The sequence below is a fragment of the Eriocheir sinensis genome, chromosome 32 (assembly GCF_024679095.1).
Source record: "Eriocheir sinensis breed Jianghai 21 chromosome 32, ASM2467909v1, whole genome shotgun sequence".
Taxonomy (NCBI): Eukaryota; Metazoa; Arthropoda; class Malacostraca; order Decapoda; family Varunidae; genus Eriocheir; species Eriocheir sinensis.
The window spans coordinates 9,649,465-9,673,280 of NC_066540.1; the positions used below are offsets into that span (position 1 = coordinate 9,649,465).

General features: G+C 45.0%; 1 protein-coding gene across 1 annotated transcript in view; it reads left to right on the forward strand.

Moving 5' to 3' along the window:
* Nucleotides 1-517: 517 nt before the first annotated feature.
* Nucleotides 518-23,816, forward strand: part of LOC127006117 (neuroligin-2-like) — a 53,696-nt gene continuing 30,397 nt past the window's right edge. Inside the window, exons 1-2 of the mRNA XM_050875629.1 lie at nt 518-685; nt 18,420-18,617. Coding sequence (XP_050731586.1) covers nt 18,479-18,617 — 139 coding nt within the window. The 5' untranslated portion in view covers nt 518-685; nt 18,420-18,478. The remainder of the gene's footprint in view (nt 686-18,419; nt 18,618-23,816) is intronic.

Consider the following 23,816-nt stretch of genomic DNA (forward strand, 5'->3'; position numbering starts at 1 on the left):
GTTAATAGTGGTGCCATCTTGCTTGGCTTAGGCTGCCCCCTGGAGCTCGTCTTTGATCCTCTCTTTTTGAGAGGGAATGTAGAGTCCGGGTCGACATACAGAGACAGACGGAGTGACACATTAATATTGGGACAGACATAAAGCAGACTACATAAACATATCATCACTATTACATCCCCTTGTATTATAGTATATCCGGTGCAGTGGTTAGCGTCCCTGATTACGAATCTGCGATCCTGGGTTCGAATCCCGGCCTTGGCAGTCGGCGTGCAGCTGTACATCCTTCCTTTCGGGATAATCGATAAAAGGGAACCTGGGAAAACCTGGGGCAGGTTAACTGCGGCAACCCGGATGTTACACTGGCCTCGTGACGTGGTAAGGGATCCCTCTAACCACAGGCTCAAACGACCAACGAGAGGGAGATGAGCACCACCGCCACGCGCAGTTATAGCATATGCTCCCAATTTTACCTTACCTTATTAGTATTATATAATTAGTAGTATTAGCATTATTTTATATTCGTCTTTATTCCCCGCAGCGAAGCCGTCGGTCGCCTACCCCGTGGTGGTGTTCGTGCACGGGGAGTCGTATGAATGGGGGTCGGCCAGCCTGTACGACGGCTCTGTGCTGGCGGCGCTCGGCAGGGTCATCGTCGTCACCATCAACTACCGACTCGGCATTCTGGGTGAGTGGTCTGTCTAGTGACCCTAAGCAGGGGTTTGTTGCTGCTCGTGCCCCCCCCCCCTTTTTTTTTTGTCCTGGTCCTTCTGCTGCTTCTCATTATTCTTGTTACACTTTACCTATCCTTCAGTCTCATCTTCTTTCACCTCTTTTTATTCCTGCTTTTTTTTTTTCCTTCTACTCCTACGTCATATTTCTCTGTCGCCTTCTCTTACTCGTTTTCCTTCTTCCCAGTTTCATTCGCGTTCATTTTCTAGACAACAAACGCTCGCGCGCGCACACACACACACACACACACACACACACACACACACACACACACTGCACAGCTTATCCATGACCAATGAGGTGGTAAACATCAGACAAACAAAACTCGGTACGAGGAAAGAGGGGGAGGAGGGGGAAGACAGGTTTTATGATTTTTTTTTTATAAAACACCGAATATAGATGTCAATAGATGTTTCAGTGTGTGTGTGTGTGTGTGTGTGTGTGTGTGTAGTAGGGACTGGGCAGGTACTATTCATTTTGGGACTGGGAATAGTGATACTGACTGGGCAGGTGCGGTTCATATTGATAGCTGTAGTAATGGTAGCGGTAATGAAGGAAGCCATAGGTTGTTGGTGTTGCTGAAGGGTTGTGACGGTCTTGGAGATCCTACGTGCTTTGGTGTTGTTTTGCGCACTTATCACAGACCTGGTAGCTGGCTTGTCTTTCTAAGGAAGGCGTAGTTGAGGCGGGTGACTGTTGGTCGTTGCGGTGGTGGGACTCCCTCAGTCACAAAGATGTTGGGAAGGTTGAAGGTTGGGCCATTTACGGCTGACTTTGCTGCAGAGGAGGACTACGTACATGGGAGTGGAAGTGTGTGCACTGTAGGAGGATGTGGATTGTCCTCTATTCCATTACGTCTCTGTACCACGGGCAGTACGGGGCATGTGTGAGGGACAGGCGGTGGAGGTGTGCGTCCAGTTTCCTGTGGCCCATACGCAGTCGGGTGAGGGCAACGTCCAGGATTCGGTACGTTTGTCGTATCCATGACTGCGGGTAGGAGTTTGTACCGTATTCGCCCATGGGGGTGGCGCGGAAGGCGTCGCTCAGCATGAGTTCTCACGTCGAGCCGCTGGCGTGGTTAATGAGACTCTTTGCAGTGGAAAGATACACCGGGAGGGGGACAATGTTGACCTTCAAGAGGGCCATCTTGGCGGCGGCGGCGACGACGACATCGTTGCCTATAATGTTTGTGTTGGAAGGTACCCACTGAAGGGTGTACCTGGCGTCCCTGAAGATCAAGGAGAGGATTATTATTGGAAGAGGATGCTAATGTACTTAGAGATGGTAGGCCAAATTTTTAATACTTTTTCAGGAAGTGTAGTACCTCGTTAGTGAAGAAGAAAGCTGTACAATATGGTAGTAAGCAGAGTGGAGATGACCTCTTGTTTACTGGAGTGGGGCTCTGGTCTTGTGCAAAGGTGTATGGTGTAATAGGTTTAGCAGCCTGTGGGGTCGGAAAGGCAGTGGTAGGAGCTGGGTCGTCTGGCTGTGGCGTGTGGGTCTGCCTCTGAGGCAATTCCTCTATATTTGGAAGTATCGGCGCGGCGAGGCCTCACTGGCTCAGTATTGGTAGGTGCAAGTGTCGTATTCCTGTCTGTCCCACCATTCCTGGCTATCCTACGAACTGCGCATGCTCAGAAGCGAATGTTAACAAACAAAGACTTGTTGAGAAACAGAGCTGTTCTCATGCATCCCCCGACATCATGGCTTTGCTCACTTCGCTCCCCCCCCACCCCCACCCCCCCTCATGAACCTATGATGCCTTCTAGCCCCCCTCAAAAAAACTGCTACAATTAAGGGCCTGCATATGCACATCAAGACAGTTTTATTGTTTTAAAATACCAAGATGCTATTTCCCAAACATTTACTCATAAGTCAGTGCATGAAGGCTATTTATCGGCCCTTCCGTGCTGGAAAACACGCAACCAGCTGCGTACACAGATCCGTGTTCATAGCGATCCGTCTTTTATTTGTAAACAAAAGGGGGACAGTCGGGAATAGAGGACAGCCAGGAACACGACACAGGCGCCCGGGACCTCGGCGTCGGCTGCTCAAGGGCAGCGCTTACCGAGACCACCGTGGTGTCGGCATTACACGGAAGAACGAGAACCTATAGTCAGTGAGAGTTGGAAACAAATTGGTGTCCCATTTCTTTTGAGTCCGCTGTTAGACATTGAGCCATGTGTATATGAAACACTTTGTCTTTCAGCGTCACAACGCGGATGTTATTACTGTTTTGTTTTGTTTTTACTTTACCTATGATGATACTTATAATGCATGATTTCGTAACCATTGATAATAAAAATATTAATTATAATAATAATAATAATAATAATAATAATAATAGTAATAATAATGATTCAAATATGAATACGAATAAAAAGTATATATAACCGATGAAAAGTTTAACAAAAGAATCGGCAACTTGGCGGTACTAGCCTCACGGCGGGGAAACATTCTTCCCTCAACCTAACGCCAGCTCTCGAGTCCCGCTCTCGACGTTTTCTCGTTCAGCTCTTCGCGGTATTAGTACTAAGATGTTTGTGTCGATATATATCAGCACCGTTAAGTGAGTACCGGAAATACCGATGTACGTGCCATCACGTGCCGTACATGTACGTGTTCGGCGGGCCAAAAATAAGTTGATGACCGGGATTCGAACCCAGGCCCTCGGAGTAGAAGCCAGGTACACTGACCACTAGACCACGGAGGCGTATAATATATATATATATATATATATATATATATATATATATATATATATATATATATATATATATATATATATATATATATATATATATATATATATATATATATATATATATATATATATATATATATATATATATATATATATATATATATATACATACAGTATACCCCGCATAAGTCGGACCAATTGGGGGAAGGCTAATCCGAGTTATCCGAAAAACCAAGTTACCCGAGGGATTTTTTTTCACATTTTGCGCGCCTGTTACCACTGACAGTTGAAATGGTCTGTGTAATACATTACGTAAATAGGTACTACGTACATGGCGCGCGCATACACATACACAGGGTTGACTTTTTAAGGCCGTACCGCACCATGAGCTCGGCACGGCTCACACCTCTCTCATGGTCCTGTATGACAGCCATTTTGTCTGCCATCGACAGCATCTTCAGCTTCTTAATTGACGTGGAAGACACAGCCTTGCCCTTAGAAGCCATGATAGAATTACAAAGGCAACAATAAGGGCTACAGAACGAGCGAAAGCTGAGGGAGACACTGCCACGCACTTGTTAAGTCAGCTGTGTAAACACTGATCTTGGAGCCGGCAGTGCTGCGGCACACGCGCCCGTTTCGCGTCTCCAACGGCTCGGACAATTCCTCAAATGACTCGGACGATATAAAGGCGGACACACACTATACCATGCGGCCGAAAAGTGGGCGAAGCTAGAGGCCATGAGGCAGTGTGTGTGGGTGTAATTTGTGCGGCGCAGCCTCACGACACGGCACGATGGCGTTCTGTTTATGTTTGAAATTCCCTCCGGCGTGGTCCGCCGCCTCACAGTGTGTGTCACCTTGCGGCGCGGCCTTGAGGCGGGAATTATCAGAGCGACGCTGAACCCGTGCTGTAAACATCATCTACGCTCCACGATGTCTGACGTCTGGATAGATTAAGACTTTTGGATCAGTTTTATTGACCTGTATAAGGGCCACCCATGTTTGTGGAACATATAACATAAATGTCGTCGCTGCGGCAGTGGGGCTCAGAGTGACGAACGCCGCCCGATATTCCGTGAGGCCGCCTCATAGTGTGTATGCTTCATCCGGCCGACGAGGCTCCGCCCACTTTCGGCCGCCGGACAGGCCGCATCGTATAGTGTGTGTCCGCCTTAAGAGCTATCAGGGGTATTTTAGCCAGTATATAAGCAGAGTGGCTTAAAATTACTCGATCAAAGGTCAAAAAATGCCTACCGGTGCACTCGAGATAGAACGTAAAAGAAAAATCAAAATCGTGAAAGTGTCCGACTTATCCGATATCCGGCTTATATATAAATATATATATATATATATATATATATATATATATATATATATATATATATATATATATATATATATATATATATATATATATATATATATATATATATATATATATATATATATATATATATATATATATATATATATATATATATATATATATATATATATATATATATATATATATATATATATATATATATATATATATATATATATATATATATATATATATATATATATATATATATATATATATATATATATATATATATATATATATATATATATATATATATATATATATATATATATATATATATATATATATATATATATATATATATATATATATATATATATATATATATATATATATATTGTACATTCCACGTGCTACTGCGACAGTCTGAGCGGTGGTTGGCTGCCACCTGGACGATCAAATCGAGAAAAAAGAAGGGGAGTGGCCGCATGTAATTTTCTAATGAAGCAGACTGTAGACTATAATTTGACCTTTCTGGTACTATTCAGTTCATCAGATTTGGATTGTGATGGGCCAGTCACCTTCATTAGTGAATGAATGGTCTAGGTTAAGGGAAGGTTAACAAAGAGAAACCAGCATGCTATCACATTATATTTCATGCGCAAAAACTAATACCGTTTTTTGGGGGGTTGGTTCCTATAATTAATGTGCAGTTAAATTTTGCATTCCCGATCCTATATTTTTTTATTGGTAAATTCCGTCATTATATTTCCTTTCCTTCTTCGTCCTCCGCTTCTTTGTGATTATCCTGTCATCTTCAATATAGTATTTCTCTCTTTTTCCACTAGCATCTTTCATTACCTTGTTGTCTGTACGAACATTTGTCGAGCATTCTTCTCTTTTTGGTCTGGTCTTTTTGCTGAGTTAATAGTCACGCTGTAAAAAAATATAGGTTTGTTTCTACGGTGAAATAAACTTGAATAAACAACTGAAATTGTGTTGTTTGTATTATATACCGACACAAATCGGTGCGTTTGTTTTCATAACATATTGCAGCAACATGTATCGGGTATGTATAATATTTATTTTCTTTTTTTATTCAGCGGTGCGCTGTCACAAGTCATTTGACATTACTCATACTGAGGGAAAACAAAAATGGAATGTTCATTGATGTACTCTGTGTATAAAGTAGTAAACAAATCATTTGATTAAAAATATAGTACTCGAACCTGTTCTACGTATTTATTTATAAGAATAATATTAACGTTTGCCCCATTCATTTCACCTTTATTAGGGAAAGGTGAGATGACTGTGCTATTTAATTGAATAAAAAAAATATATGTGTACACATAATAACACGCCTTTCTTCATTCTAATCCGAGATAACTTAAAATTGTTTTCAACCAGAAAGTTTCATGGCGGTTTAGTTAATCAAACAGCGTGACCACAGACCCACCAAACACAGAGGCCACTAGGACACCACGCACATACCGGGAGGTGGGCCAGGACGCCAAGCGCTGGCCGTTGATCGACCACTCACTGTGGCATCTGAACCACCGAACAAGGTGGCTACTACTGACAGCGAACACTCGGCATGCAAAACAAAATTTGATGCTCATTTTTTTTTTGTGAAGACAAAAGCCTTACGATATCTATTTCATATATATATATATATATATATATATATATATATATATATATATATATATATATATATATATATATATATATATATATAATTCAAAGGCGTGCAAAATAAAAGAAAACAATAATGAAAAACAAACAAACCCGCTACTTACTGCTCCTGAAAAGAGTGCAGAGGAGTGGCCAAATAGAGAGGTCAATTTCGGGAGGAGAGGTGTCCTGATACCCTTCTCTTGAAAGAGTTCAAGTCGTAGGCAGGAGGAAATACAAATGAAGGGAGATTGTTCCAGAGTTTACCAGCGTGAGGGACGAAAGAGTGAAGATGCTGGTTAACTCTTGCATAAGGGGTTTAGACAGTATAGGGATGAGCTTGATTAGAAAGTCGTGTGAGGCGAGGCCGCGGGAGGGGGGGAAGGCATGCAGTTAACAAGTTCAGAAGAGCAGTCAGCGTGAAAATATCGATAGAAGATAGAAAGAGAGGCAACATCGCGACGGAATTTAAGAGGTAAAAGACTATCAGTAAAAGGAGGAGAGCTGATGAGACAAAGAGCCTTATACTCCAATCTCTCCAATAGAGCTGTGTGAGTGGAGCACCCCCACACGTGAGATGCATACTCCATACGAGGGCGGACAAAGGCCCCTGTATATGGATAGCAATTATGCGGGGGAGAAGAACTGGCAGAGACGATACAGGACGCCCAACCTCGAGGAAACTGAGTTATATTTTCTTTATATAGAAAGAAAGATATAATGCAGTGCTAAGGAAAGAGCAGTGTTATAAAAAGGATATATAAAGCGCTGATTTAGAAAAAAATTCTTTCTCCTTTTTTTTCTTATAATAAATTAACTTTTCCTCTTCTCAAAAAACCGCAGGTCATCTTGTGGAAAATACCAACATCATAATCCTGCGTCGTGTCATTCTGCAGAAAATTAATTTTCCCGAAGGGCCCTGCTGCAGCCCGTCGTGGGAAATTAATAGCTAGTTTATTATCTCGGTGAAGGAAATGGAATTGTTAAAAAAAATGTTGAGAGTTTGCGCTTATGTGCGGAGAATTATATATTTGTTCATATAATTTTCAAATTTAGCAGCATTTATAAGAACACGCAAGCAAGCTAGCACTCAAGCATAACATAACCGGAAACAGAAGGTATAAAATTCATGATAAAAGAGAAGGAACGGATCACAAAATACCTCAATATAGATAAAGCAAAAACAAAATTTTCTGTTATGTCTGCGAAACTCCCCTATTCGACCTTTCCCCTCGGTGTCAAGGGCTGGCAAGTGTCAATCGCCCGTCATGAGTTGCCGCGCGTTGGGCAGTGTTCGGTTGGCGTGGCGGTGGTGCTGCTGCTGCATGGCGGGAGAGATGTGCAGGGGAACATGTGCGTGGTAGGGGCGACGCGATGTGCAGAGGGGAGAGATGGTGGTGGTGGTGGTGTCGATGGTACGGTGGGGGGAGTTGCTGGAGAAGAGTGAAAGGGGAGGCGGTGTCGATGTGTGTGAGAGGGAGGAAGCGAGATGTGGGTGAGAGGTAGGGGGCGAGATGTGGGTGAGAGGGAGGGCGCGAGGTGTGGGTGAGAGGGAGGGGCCGAGGTGATTGTCCAGGTTGAAGTGAGTGAAGTGGGTGTAGAGTCACGCGCTTGTTTATGGTTATGGGAGTGTTGCGGGAGTTGTGGGGCAGAGGTGACGGCGGCAAATTGTGTGTGTGTGTGTGTGTGTGTGTGTGTGTGTGTGTGTGTGTGTGTGTGTGTGTGTGTGTGTGGCGGGTGTGGGGGGGAAGGGAGGGTGCGGCAAGGGGAGTGGCTTGAAAATAGCAGCTGCATGTGTGTGTGAGGAGGGGGGGTAGAATTGTGCGTGTTTAGTCATACAGAATCCAGAACACAGCTTTTTGTGTGTGTGTGTGTGTGTGTGTGTGTGTGTGTGTGTGTGTGTGTGTGTGTGTGTGTGTGTGTGTGTGTGTTCGTGCTTTTGTGTGTTCATTCTATCACCTTCATGCTGTATGGCCTGTGTTCTGTTTAGTCATACAGAATGCAGAGTATATTTTTGTTGTTGTTTATTTTAGCAGCCACATTTTCTACGACCGGTTTTACAGCTTCGGTGTTTGAAACCAGCGTGCAAATTTGTTATTTTTTTTATTGTATGCGGATGACACTTTCATGACTTAGTATTGTATTTTTTTTTTTAAACATTTTGGCAACGAAATTTTACTCTGTGGCTTTACATCGCGTAGCTTCCCGCCTCACAAATTTCATTCGTTCTCCGCAAGTGGTTGATTTTCTGCTGAGACCAACTCTTTCTTGCCTGTGATATTTTTTTGTGTGTGTGTGAGATGAACGTGGTGGAAATTTCATTTTATGCAGATTTTATGCTGACCAACACTTTTCCAGCGTAAATATGCTTCCTTCAAAAAAGAGAAGAACAATATCTCATTTACCTGCATTGTGTCGAAAAATTTGATGAATATTTAAAACCTATCATGGTTACTCTATTGGCAATATTTCTTATTCACGTCATGGATCAGCGCCATAATTCTTGTACGTGACTACACACCTAAGTATACACAACACTTACAGTAATAATATATATGTATGTATGTATGATATATATATATATATATATATATATATATATATATATATATATATATATATATATATATATATATATATATATATATATATATATATATATCTTGCCTGAAAAGCTTATGCTTATATAAAGGCTGGCCTCTAACAATACATGCATCAACATATGTAACTGCACCTAATAGGCTATTAATAAATGTTTCAAATGTTTTATATATATATATATATATATATATATATATATATATATATATATATATATATATATATATATATATATATATATATATATATATATATATATGTAACATGCGTGAACATAGACATTGGAATAGACTCTCGGTGTCCGACTTGACACTCCTTAACCTCCTCGTAAGCACCCCCCTCCCCCAGAATCCTTGTTGACCTATGTACGTCTCGTGGTCAGTTAATCATATTTCCCTTTCACACCACGTGACGTGACTGCCCCGGAAATTATTTTCGCCCGAAAATATTTTACCCAATTATTGATGTCAAATTTCTGTTAACCATTTCATTAATTATTCTCTATGTGCTGATTACCGAAGAAAGAACGTGATTACAGAGTTACTTTTTTTTTTTAATCCCAAATATAGGCAACAAAATACGACTATAATCCACACATCTTGACAGGCAGCAGCAGTAGCAGTAGTAGTAGTAGTAGTAGTAGTAGTAGTAGTAGTAGTAGTAGTAGTAGTAGTAGTAGTAGTAGTTGTTGTTGTTGTTGTTGTAACTGTAGGGCTAATAATAGCAGGTAAAGCGCATTTCGTATGACCAGTGTTACAGCTACGGTGTTTGTAACCAGCGTGCAAAATTGTGTTATTGTGTGTACTGTATGCGGATGACACGTTTCATAACTAGTCTTATATGTATTTAACATTTTGGCAACATTATTTTGCCCAGCCGCTTCTATACATCGTGTAGCTTCCCTACTCTCCAATTCCATTCGTTGTCCGCCAGCAGTGCTGTGCCCTGCAGAGAATAACTCATTCTTGTCAGTGTTTTTGTGTGGGTGGGTGTAGAATTGACATGGTAAAAACACTGATATGCAGCATTTGCACTATTACAAAACTTGGTGTATCCTTTTGAGCTGCCATTATTGTCGTCCTGCATATAACGGAGATGCTGTTAAAAGAAGTGCTACAGTCTCATGCAATAATTTCATGGCATTTATATATTTTTACAACCGGGAAGTGTGAGTGCACTTCATGACTGGCAAAAATAATGTGAAATATCAAAAAAACGTAAATGGTTTGGACGTATTTTTCCATCATATTGTTCTATTTTCCTATTTTAATTATTGTATCCTCTAATAACGAACGTCTTGTACATACATTGGATGCCAGTAAATCTTGGCGTTTCAAAAAATGGCAAACAAATTCTTCCGTGACCTATTATGCTTCCTTTCAAAACAAACATAAGAATATCTCACTTACTTGTATCGTTTTAAAAGTATTGATGAATATCCAAAACCTATTAGAGACTACTATATTGGTAATATTTCTTATTTAAATCACTGAGCAGTGCCATAATTACTGTACGTGACAAGATAACGAGGCATACGCAACTTTCAGCCGTAGGTGTATGATGTAACGCGTGCACACACAAACACGGAAATACAATCACTCTATTCGGTTTGATACTCCCTAACTGCCCCTCAGCCCTCCCCTTTGGAGTCCTGTTGACCCACTCTGCACCTCTCGTGGTTAATTCCCATTTCTCCCCTTCTTCCACACTGCGACGATATATATTTATTTAGTGAAATACGACGTGATTGCCCCGGAGATTACTTTTAATCGTAATATTTTATATAATTATTGATATCAATTATTATTTACCCTTCATTAATGATTATGTATGTACCGATTAGCGAAGAAAATTGTCATCTTAAAAAATTGCCAAATTAAGGCACAAAATATGTTTATGAACACATCTTGGTAGTAGTAGTAGTTGTGGTAGTAATTCCAAAAGCAGCAGTAGTAGTAGGGCCGGATGCAGTGGTGCTTCCATAACCTTAGTGGCATCGCTACATTACACTGAGCAACGTACACTAGTAGGGAGGGTTTCCTGGTGGCTCGTCCTGACCTGCACTGAGGCCCATACCATTCAGCTTTTAGTAATAGATTGAATTATATAATAGTTTTTCATTGTTCTGTCATGTTGCTGAAACTATAAACAAAAGCAGACCGGAAGCAATCATGGATCATATTGTTACGTGTCTGAATGAGAGAGAGAGAGAGAGAGAGAGAGAGAGAGAGAGAGAGAGAGAGAGAGAGAGAGAGAGAGAGAGAGAGAGAGAGAGAGAGAGAGAGAGAGAGAGAGAGAGAGAGAGAGAGAGAGAGGCAAAGGGAAAGTCAGATTGACCTAAAGACGTACCTAAAAATGGTGACAAGTAAAAAATATAATTGAAAGGGAGACAGACAACCCGAAAGAGAAAATTGAAGGGAAAAACGGGAAAAGTGGAGAACAAACATACACGAAGGGATAGTAATGGAAGAGGAAAAGACAACCAAATATAGATGAAAACACATAACCAAACACACACACACACACACACACACCACACACACACACACACACACCACACACACACATACCACACACACACACACACACACACACACACACACACACACCAAGAATAGAGGAATAAACAGATAATCCTGTTCTCCTGGGCCGGCATGACGCAGTGCTCCCGCGTAAAGCCGCCCCGCCCTTTCACTCCACGTCTCAGCGAGTAAGCCACGGCGCCCGGCGTTCCTCAGGCGTGACCACCGCCAAAGTAATGGTGCCACGGCCCGCTGCCCCCGTCCGTGGCGAGGGTGAGGGGCGCGAGGCAAGCTGTGTGGGGAGGGGGGAGGCTGGTTGTGTAGCAGGGGGGGGGAGTGCTTGGTTGTTGGAAAGGGAAGGCTGACTTTTCAAGAGGATTTTTTTTTACATCAGAAGAAACATTAACGGCAAAATCAAAATTAAAACAAATAATCCCGTTAGAAAAAAAAAAAAAGCCCGCTGAGGATGTGTGGGTGTGTAGGGAGGGGAAAAGGGAATGGCTGTGGGGAGGAAAGGTGATGGCTGTCTGTTATGAAGGGGAATGTCTTACTTTATTGAGGAGGGGATACTGACTGTGTAAAGGGGAGGGGGCTGTTTGTGTGGGAAGATAATGTCTGGCCTCGTGTCTGGAGGTGGGGGGTGGGGGGGACGCCTGGCTGTGTAGGGAAAAGGATGTCTGTCTGGAAATGTATGAGTAAAGGGATTGGGAGACTATCTGTGTGTGGATGGGGCGTGTATGACTGTGTGAGTGGGGTGATTTGTGGCTATGTGTGGGGAAGGCTGAATGTCTTTGTGTATGGGGAATGTCTGTGAGTGAAACGGGGGTCTGCGTGAGGCGTCCGGCTGTTGGGAGGTATGCCGGAATGACTGGCTGGCTGTTAGGGAGAAGTAAGGAAGGGGAAGGGAAGGAGGCTAGCTATTAGGAGGGAAGAGGCTGGTTGTGTAGGCAGGGAATCTCTGCCTGTATGTAAGGAGAGGAGTTCGATGTGTTGGAGAAGAAGCTTGATGTTTGTGTTGGGGGGCGGGGGATGGGTGGTTACGTATGGCATGGTATACAGCAACAGAGCATTGTGCGCTACAAAATTGGTGTCAATGTGAGTCAAGTTGTAGATAGTCCGTGGTGGGTAAAAAAAATATGTATGTAAACGTTCCTGGATGCAGCCAAAGCGGAACATCTTGTGCGACCGTATGTAAAATCCGGTTCGATTGGATATTTTCTTGATCGCTTCCGTCGTGGCAGGTTTCCAGTTTTCTCTGCACAGTGAGAACCTCTTTTTTTTTTTCTTTTTTTTTTACCACAATGAAGCGCCTGAATACTTTCAAACAGAACTTCCTTCACTATTATGTGAGCAGCCTCTCTTACTTAAGTCTTCTTGATAGCAGACTACGTGGTGCGCTTCCAGCTGTGGGACAGGGGAATAGTTTTCATGGACCGACAATTACTCCGAATGTTTAATGAAAGAATCGTTGTCCCCTTTTTGCCACCGTATAGCATTATATTTTTCTCGGAACGTTAAGGGTTTCCCGAATTTTCAGGCGTATGACTCGTACAGGACCTGAAGCTGTGGTAGAGGAAGGATATGTGACGAGTATGAATAGTTTTAATGGATACACTCCCGAGTTGTTGTTTTTTCAAGAATCGTTGCTTCCCCTTATTTCCAGGGTTTTATTTGGCGGGAACGCGTGGGTTTGGGTTTCCGAGTGATGTCAAAGCGGCGTGCATTGTATAGCAATAGCATCATGAATTCTCTGCAGAGTAATGGCTTCGCGCAGCGGGACATTGAATTCTCGCAGCTTTAAAATTCGGTTTCATTTTGTGGTTTGTAAATTTCTGTCGCAGGGTGTCGGGCCGAGGACAGCTGACAGCAGTGTTGCCAGTCACTCGGCGACCCCACACGGCGAGGCTACACTGGCGAGGGTTTATGGCGATTAAGGGAATGACGGTTGTGGTGATGGTGATGGTAGTAGTGGTGGTGGTGGTGGTGGTGGCTGTGATGGGGAGGGAGGGAGGGGGGGGGGGAGTGATGGTGATAGTGTTTTTCTTTTTCTTTTTTTTCTTCTTTTTTGTTTGCGCCAGGCAGGACAAGGGCAAAATAAACTAGGAGCAATGGCCCTCAACTCGCGCCTCCTATACAGATGGTATACAAGATGCCAAAAAGTTATGAAATCGAGTTGGAGAGTCTTCATACTAAGAGTTACCGTCATAAAGGAAAGCAAACATACGAAGAAAATATGCTTTATATTTTACCAGTCAAAGGATGAAACAATGAAGATATTGACTAATATTGCATTAGGAAATTGAACGGCATAGGGATGAGCTTGGTTAGAAAGCTTAGGAGCCATGCAGTTACCAAGCTTTACAGAGGAGTTAGCTTTACAGTTGTCTTAAAATATAGCAAAGGAAGCAATGGTGTAATTTTAAAGATAAAAGAAAGTCAGTAAGAGGGCTGGAAAAGTCTTGGACTCTACTGTGCCCCAAATAGTTGAGAATATCCTATAGATAGGATAGATGGCGCCACTATAAACACTCGCCTGCGCCAGAACGGGCTGGGCCAAACATCAGGCCCCACCGGGAAGAAGCCTTGGGCCGACCGTCAGGCCCCACCGGAAAGAAGCCTCGGGCCGACCGTCAGGCCCCACCGGGAAGAAGCCTACCGGCGCAGTAGGCCGCTACGTAATAAAACAAAACAAAAAAAAAAAAATTAAGGAAACGATGCAGAACGACTAACTTCGGCAAAGCTGATTTATTTAAAGATGAAATATGGAGTTCCCAGTTAAGATTGAGTAACGACGGATGGATTTTTTTTTTTTTTTTTTAAAGAGAGCTGTACCTTATTGAAGAAAATGATATATATGACTAGAAAGTTATGTCGTTGGCAGGTGGAGAAATCGAAGATATACAATCCGTAAGTGGGTAGTTTATAAATATAAGATTTATGCCAAACTATCGAAAGCTTTCAGTGTGTCTTAACCTCAAAAGTTTCATCGAATCAGCTAAGACTGAAAAATTAATGTTAGAAAGTTAAGATCACCAAAAAAAACTCTTCTGCGGAATATATACTCTTAAGTTATTGAAAAACGAGATCGAAGGATGTTGCAAGCTTTAGGAATTTCCTTTTAAGTATGGATCCAACTCATAAGAGACAGGATAATAATGATTACATGCGGTAGTTTGAAGGGTTGGACGGTCACCCTTCTTAGGCACAAGTTGCATATAGGCGAAAATTGTAGAGAGGAAAGAGTTTGATCACGCAAAGTGTCTGCACAGGAGCACAGTTTTTAAGGAAGAACTAGGAAGAACTCCATCTAGTCTTCTGAGAGTTTACGCCAGAGAGGGCATAAAAAGCATCGTTATAAAGAATTTTCACGTTAGACATACTATAATTTAAGAGAGTTGGAGAAATATACTGATTAGTCCAGAGTAAAACTTTCAAAAAATTTTGTGCAAAAACTTCAGCTTGGGGGATGGAGATCACAGACGTAATGCCATCGGAGTTAAAAAGAGGTGAGAAAGGCGATGAAGTAAAAAAAAAGTTCGAGATATATTTTGATAGATGCCACAAGCGTCGGGAAGAATAATTAGTTCAAAAAGTTTTGGCAATTTCTATGGATGAAAATATTTTTCGGTTGAAGACTAGGTCTGTTTTGATTCAGAAAAGGATGATGGGGGTGATAGTGATGGTGGTGCTGGTAGTGGCGGTGGCTGTAATAGTGACATGATGGTTGTGATCGATGAAGAACCTGATGCGTTATATTATCTTATAGTATGGTGAGACGATCAAGGATATCTAAACTACAGTGGTGAGGCGAAGCCGAGAGGTAAGACACGCTGTTAGTGACAGCTGTCAAGCGTCTACCGATCTGAGGCCTCAGGGCCTCTTTTATAGAAAAAGGTATGTTGATCACGTCAAAAAAAAAAATCACATAAAAGGCTAACTGCGTGAATCATAGCAGAGTGATGCTGAGGAGTGGGTTCATACACAGGCTTTGACTAGTCTGTTTAGCTGGGGTCACCTTGAACACCTATTATATTAAAGAATGTTGAATCATATAACAGTAATAATAACAGTAACAGTGGTGGTGGTGGTGGTGGTTTGGTGGTTATGGCGCCAGAGCCTAGAGAGGGAGAGTTTGCCGCTCGCCGCCCAAGCGCCATCTTGCCTCTATGCACACTGCCTCATACCCAGCGCCCCTGCCTGAACACGAGCTGCTCCTCTTATATTACTTTATTGATTGTTAATTAGCTTCTGTTCAGGCGGAAGCGCTGGGTAGGAGGCATGGATAGCACGAAAGCAAGATGGCGTCTGGGGAGCGCATGGCCAAACTTTCCATATTTACGACGCTGGGTGCTACGAATGATAAGGCTAATGACGATGGTGCCTGGAGTAATAAGGATGACATGGTACCGTATTGTTAATAATGATAATGCAAAAGACAAAGGTGAGATTAAGAATAAAAAATGGTAATTAAATGATTGATGTCAGTAATGAATAAATGATAAAGATAAAAGAAGTGATAATAGCAATGATAACAACAGTAATGAATAAAAAGCATAATAAATGGAAATTACTGATTGGTTACTTATTTCTAAGGTCGAAGAAAGTGGGTTTAGATCACGTAATATTCCTGATTTTTTTTCTTCTTTTTTACTGTGCGGTGAAAGGTAGGCTTGTGTGTGCTGTTCCGCCATCCAGTTAGTATCGAAGGTAGTGGATTAATACGCTGCTCAGTGGGTTGCAAATAATTAGACATATGCATAAGCACCGCTGCCGACCAAAGTCCAAAATAATGTGAACCAATTCCATGGCTTTATGTTGTGCTGGTGTGCCGCACGCTCTCCTCTGTGGATCGACGATAAAGAGCACTTGCTCATGTCGGGAGAGTACCTGTCCAACACGTGATCAGGCCGTGGTGGTGAATTACACACACACACACACACACACACACACACACACACACACAGAGAGAGAGAGAGAGAGAGAGAGAGAGAGAGAGAGAGATTTACAGCAAGAGAATAGAAAAGGGGAAAGAAAGACTGCGGGAAATAGGAGACTCCGAAATATATTGTACTGTGGAAGACGAAGAAAGGGAAGGAGGAAGAGGAACCCCTGAAAAGCGCGTAACACAGCGACGAAGAAAAAATGAAGCGAGGGAAAGAAAAAAATCGGTAGGGGCTGGGGCCAACAGAGGCTGAGTGGCAGAGAGCCAAGACAATCAAGGGATGAGGGAGTGAGGCGCGGAGGGAGCGACGACAGGGAGTTGAAGACAGACTGAGTGTGAAGGATAGACAGGAATACAAAGGGAGAGAGAGAGAGAGAGAGAGAGAGAGAGAGAGAGAGAGAGAGAGAGAGAGAGAGAGAGAGAGAGAGAGAGAGAGAGAGAGAGAGAGAATCGCATATACCAGTTCAGCTAATAAGAAATAATGATGAATTTATAGATGCCAATAAAAGAGAGGCAAGTAGATTTATAGTGTTATCTCAGCGGGCCATTATATATTGATTGACGTGTATCAGTAAGAAAGAGTAGGAGGAGAAGAAGTTGGAGAAGCTGGAGGAGGAGAATCAGTAAATGGACCCAGAGGAGAAATATAAGGAAAAAAGTAGGAGGAGGAGGAGAATCTGGAGGACAGGGATGAAGAGTTGCCAGAGAAGGAGGTAGAAGAAAAGGCGGAGGGAAGGTTTTGGACTAGACACCGATAAATCGAATAATTTTTGTTAGACTAATGGAACGGCGACAGCTCCTCGTATTCATTATTAGCGAGTTCCTTCCTTCCTTCCCTCCTCGCCCCTCTCATGTCCCCTCCAACGTTTAGGGACTCGTTGCGACGTTGGTGCGTGGGCAGGGCGGAAAAACAGGCCGTAAAAAACAGGGAAGCGACGCAGAGCTGGCAGGGTCATGCGGCTGACGGGTAGGGGCGGGAACGTTCCTGGCCCCAAGAGCTGCAGAGTGGGACGAGTCGACCTGATATATATGGATGTGCCGCGGCTCCCCCTGCCTCCTGTGATGGGAATGTGCTGCGTGGCGTCTGTCTCTCTCTCTCTCTCTCTCTCTCTCTCTCTCTCTCTCTCTCTCTCTCTCTCTCTCAAAGTGTACTTTCTGTTATTCCTTATTTCACTTCTCTCGTAATGGGGAATCTCTCTCTCTCTCTCTCTCTCTCTCTCTCTCTCTCTCTCTCTCTCTCTCTCTCTCTCCTTTTGAGGACATCTTTTATTTATTCTTTTTTTCCCCTTATCCACCTTTTCTCCCTCCTGTCCAATCTCTGCTGGCCCACTCCTCCTCCCCCTCCCTTCTGGCGCCTCGCACGCCTGGACATGGTACACATATTCCGCTTCCCCGTCGAGGTTGGCTGGTCTGCCAACTTGCATCCATTTCCATTACCTCAAACGAGCCAAGGCATGTACACAAATATCCTTCCCTCGTGCCTAAAATATCACAAAACACTGACATCTAAGCTGCCCTAGCCCTGCCCTGTTCTGCCCCTCCCCCTAAAATCCATATACCTACCCCCTCCCCTCCGACAGCTCGCACACTTTGTAATACGATTGGTGTGTGTGTGTGTGTGTGTGTGTGTGTGTGTGTGTGTGTGTGTGTGTGTGTGTGTAGGGATGTGCTGTATAGTTGTTTTTTGTTGATTTCAGCTTCAAATACATTTGTCTGCGCGCATATAGCATTCATATTTATATTCATCTGGTTATGTCTATGTATGTATGTATGTATGTACAAGTGTCCTGTACGTATAATATCTGATGCTCTCTCTCTCTCTCTGCGCCTATAAGTAATGCTACGTCTGCTTTACCAGTGCATTGAAAGTCTGTTATTTCAGAAGTGACGTTCTGGCATTTCCGTTCCTGAAATAGCTTCTCTTTTGCATTGCAGGTTTTTTCAACCCTAATGTGGACCCGGTTGGACGCGCCACGGTGGCCAACTACGGCCTCATGGACCAGCTAGCCGCCCTCCATTGGGTGCAAGAAAACATAGTGCGCTTCAGCGGCGACCCCGGCCACGTGTCAGTGATGGGGCACGGCACGGGGGCGGCGTGTCTGAACTTCCTCGTCATCTCACCCGCGGCGGCCGGTAAGTCAGGATATGTTGTGACACAAAAGGGCACAGATATACTACATCTGCCGTTATATATAATGCAGACACAAAACACTTGATGATTGGATCGTAATTATACAATTAATATTTAAAGAGGAGCTGTAGCATATGAATCAGTGTTTTTTTTTCGTAGTCATTTGAGAAGAATCACAAGATAGAACAGGGCACTGTATACCACATTACATAATGCATAATAGTGTCGTCATTAGTTTATTCAAGATAATGGAAAGTACACTTTTAAAAAAAACATGACTTTAAAAAATGATCGAACAATAGAGCAAGTATATATATATATATATATATATATATATATATATATATATATATATATATATATATATATATATATATATATATATATATATATATATATATAAAGCTAAAATGTTGCTAAACATGCTAGCCTCCCATTTTTTGAAATTTATAATTCTTTTTTTTTTTACTTATCTGATTATGCACACGGTTTAGGAACATTGTTCATGTTGTTAGACGTATAGTTCATGTTAAATGATCTAGAGACTGATCGAAGAGAACAAAACGAAATATTACCATTAAAAAATGAGCTTCCCCGACATAGTTATTATTTACAGTTTTCATATACTTATTGGCTCAGTGTTTAATATGAACCTATATCGGGAAATACTTAAAAGTACATGAAAGGCCAAATAATGATTTACATGAAATGAAATGAGATCCCCTCTCCCCCATCCCTGTTGGCTCATTTGAAAATGCTTTGTATCTAAGAGACTGGGAGACGCGCGCAACGGTTTATCATTTCATAAATATTCACATATTTTCCTAAACTGACTGCTATCCATCTAAAAATTATCGATGTAGAATGTTTGCTGTTGTATTTCCCAAGTATTCGACCGATTAACAATTTTAAAAACTTCACGGAATGTGAAAATTTAATATATATATTGGTTTCAGCAAATGTGTAGTCACGTAGTTTTTTTTCGCGGAACATTATATAGCCCATAAGGTCTTTTTTTTTTTTTTTTTTTTTTTTCTTTTTTTTTTTTTTTTTTGCAACAGGACGGATGAGTTTGATTTGAAGTGGTCAGGCTGCTGACATGGACTGCATAGTACGTTCTGGTTCTGAGCGTGGGGGACATTTTATCGCTATTTTCACACTTGCTTTGAACTGTACGCGTTTTACTACGGTATTACTACACGTTTTAAGTTTCATAGAAGCCACTAGCTATGCATTTTTGTAAAAAAAATGTTATGACGTGGAGATATTTAATTTTGCCGGTTATGTTGTGGGTGTGCTTTCATAGCTGTTTTCGGGAGCAAAAATCCACACGTGAAAAACAGCATATCTTACCCATATATAAATAGTCGGTCTCAAAAATTAACTGCTTATTTATGCTACATAATCCGCAGGATTTGTGTAAGAAACAAGGGATATCACATCAACGAAGACTATTTCGTAACCATGTAATGCTATCCTTTTAATGTTTGGGAATCCCCCTATGTCGGTCTTGAAAGACTGTCGAGAGCATTTTTTTCCCGTTTTTCATTTTTTGATATGTCTCGTTTGCCATAAAACTACGGCATTAAACCCATTCGCGTGCAGAGTCCAGCGACAAGATAGGAGAGACGACAGGGCAAAGGTAGCCAAGTATCATTTATGCAAGCATGTTCAGTGTCGAAACTCCATGTACTTCATCATCACTTCACCTTGTTGGCGGAGACTAAGGACGTGTGACAGAACGCGCCTCCCAGTAGCAGTATGGTAGCGGGAAGGGGACGCGTCGATTGGCAAGACAACCGGGGGGAGACATCGGGGCATTGATGCAGTGTTTGGCAGAGACACTGGGAGACGCAGACTTGATGGTAGACTGACGGTTGCCTTATTGCTAAAAGAGAGAGAGAGAGAGAGAGAGAGAGAGAGAGAGAGAGAGAGAGAGTGTGGATGTCCCAAGATCATTGTAAAGGAAAGGAAGAAGCATAAAATGACAAGAAAGGGAAACGGAATCAAAGAGATCGACGGGCACACAAATAAGTATAGTAAAGCAGGCAGGCAGGCAGGCAAGCAAGCAAGCAGACAAGCAGGCAGGCAGGGAGGAGAGCAGACAGGAAGACAGTTAGACAGGCAAGCAGGCAGGCAGGGAGACAGTCAGGCAAGCACGCAAGCAGGCAGGCAGGCAGGCAGGGAGGATAGCGGACAGGAAGACAGGCAGGGAGGAAAGCGGACAGGAAGGCAAGCAGGCAGGCAGGCAAGCAGGGAGGAGAGCAGACAGGACGACAGGCAGGCAGGCAAGCAGGCAGGCAGGCAGGGAGGAGAGCAGACAGGAAGACAGGCAGGCAGGCAGGCAGGCAGGCAAGCAGGCAAGCAGGCAGGCAGGCAGGCAAGAAAACAGGCAGGCAGGGAGGAGAGCGGACAGGAAGACAGGCAGGCAGGCAAGCAGGCAGGCAGGCAGTCAAGAAGGCAGGCAGGCAGTCAAGAAGGCAGGCAGGCAGGCAGGGAGGAGAGCAGATAGGAAGACAGGCAGGCAGGCAGGCAGGCAGGGAGGAGAGCAGACAGGAAGACAGGCAGGTAGGCAGGCAAGAAGGCAGGCAGACAGGGAGGAGAGCAGATAGGAAGACATGCAGGCAGGCAGGGAGGAGAGCAGACAGGAAGACGGCAGGCAGGGAGGCAAGAAGGAAGGCAGGCAGGGAGGAGAGCAGACAGGAAGACAGGCAGGCAGGCAGGGAGGAGAGCAGACAGGAAGACAGGCAGGCAAGAAGGCAGGCAGGCAGGAAGGAGAGCAGAGAGGAAGACAGGCAGGCAGGCAGGCAGGGAGGAGAGCAGACAGGCAGGCAGGCAAGCAGGCAGGGAGGAGAGCAGACAGGAAGACAGGCAGGCAGGCAGGCAGGGAGGAGAGCAGACAGGCAGGCAGGCAAGCAGGCAGGGAGGAGAGCAGACAGGAAGACAGGCAGGCAGGCAGGAAGGAGAGCAGACAGGAAGACAGACAGGAAGACAACAGGCAGGCAAGCAGGCAGGGAGGAGAGTAGACAGCAAGAGAGGCAGGCAGGCAGGGAGGAGAGCAGACAGGAAGACAGGCAGGCAAGAAGGCAGGCAGGCAGGGAGGAGAGCAGACAGGAAGACAGACAGGCAGGCAGGGAGGAGAGCAGACAGGAAGACAGGCAGGCAAGAAGGCAGGCAGGCAGGGAGGAGAGCAGACAGGAAGACAGGCAGGCAAGAAGGCAGGCAGGCAGGGAGGAGAGCAGACAGGAAGACAGGCAGGCAAGAAGGCAGGCAGGCAGGGAGGAGAGCAGACAGGAAGACAGACAGGCAGGCAGGGAGGAGAGCAGACAGGAAGACAGGCAGGCAAGAAGGCAGGCAGGCAGGGAGGAGAGCAGACAGGAAGACAGGCAGGCAGGCAGGGAGGAGAGCAGACAGGAAGACAGGCAGGCAAGAAGGAAGGCAGGCAGGGAGGAGAGCAGACAGGAAGACAGGCAGGCAAGAAGGAAGGCAGGCAGGGAGGAGAGCAGACAGGAAGACAGGCAGGCAAGAAGGAAGGCAGGCAGGGAGGAGAGCAGACAGGAAGACAGGCAGGCAAGAAGGCAGGCAGGCAGGGAGGAGAGCAGACAGGAAGACAGGCAGGCAGGCAGGCAGGCAGGCAGGGAGGAGAGCAGACAGGAAGACAGGCAGGCAGGGAGGAGAGCAGACAGGAAGACAGGCAGGCAAGAAGGAAGGCAGGCAGGGAGGAGAGCAGACAGGAAGACAGGCAGGCAAGAAGGCAGGCAGGAAGGGAGGAGAGCAGACAGGAAGACAGGCAGGCAAGAAGGAAGGCAGGCAGGGAGGAGAGCAGACAGGAAGACAGGCAGGCAGGCAGGGAGGAGAGCAGGCAGGCAAGAAGGCAGGCAGGCAGGCAGGGAGGAGAGCAGACAGGAAGACAGGCAGGCAAGAAGGAAGGCAGGCAGGGAGGAGAGCAGACAGGAAGACAGGCAGGCAAGAAGGAAGGCAGGCAGGGAGGAGAGCAGACAGGAAGACAGGCAGGCAAGAAGGAAGGCAGGCAGGGAGGAGAGCAGACAGGAAGACAGGCAGGCAAGAAGGAAGGCAGGCAGGGAGGAGAGCAGACAGGAAGACAGGCAGGCAGGCAAGCAGGCAGGCAGGGAGGAGAGCAGACAGGAAGACAGGCAAGCAGGCAGGCAGGCAGGCAAGCAGGCAGGCAGGCAGGCAAGCAGGCAGGCAAGGAGGACAGCAGACAGAAAGACAGGCAAGCAGGCAGGGAGACAGGCAGGCAGACAGGCAAGCAGGCAGGCAGGCAGGCAGGCAAGCAAGCAGGCAGGCAGGCATGCAGGCAGGGAGACAGGCAGGCAAGCAGGCAGACAGGCAAGCAGGCAGGGAGACAGGCAGGCAGGCAATCAGGCAGGCAGGCAATCAGGCAGGGAGACAGGCAGGCAAGCAGGCAGGCAGGCAAGCAGGCAGGCAAGCACACAAGCAGGCAGACAGGGAGGAGAGCAGGCAGGCAGGGAGGACAGCGGACAGGAAGACAGGCAGGGAGGAGAGCAGACAGGAAGACAGGCTGGCAGGCAAGCAGGCAGGCAGGATGGAGAGCAGACAGGAAGACAGACAGGCAGGCAAGCAGGCAGGCAGGCAGGGAGGAGAGCAGACAGGAAGACAGGCAGGCAAGCAGGCAGGCAGGGAGGAGAGTACACAGGAAGACAGGCAGGCAGGCAAGCAGGCAGGCAGGCAGGCAGGGAGGAGAACAGACAGGAAGACAGGTAGGCAGGCAAGCAGGCAGGCAAGGAGGAGAGTACACAGGAAGACAGGCAGGCAGGCCGGCAGGGAGGAGAACAGACAGGAAGACAGGCAGGCAAGCAGGCAGGCAGGGAGGAGAGTACACAGGAAGACAGGCAGGCAGGGAGGAGAGCAGACAGGAAGACAGACAGGCAGGCAGGCAGGGAGGAGAGCAGACAGGAAGACAGGCAGGCAAGCAAGCAGGCAGGCAGGAAGGAGAGCAGACAGGAAGACAGGCAGGCAAGCAGGCAGGCAGGGAGGAGAGTACACAGGAAGACAGCCAGGCAGGCAAGCAGGCAGGCAGGGAGGAGAACAGACAGGAAGACAGGCAGGGAGGCAAGCAGGCAGGCAGGGAGGAGAGCAGACAGGAAAAGAGGCAGGCAGGTAAGCAGGCAGGCAGGGAGGAGAGCAGACAGGAAGACAAGCAGGCAAGTAGGCACACT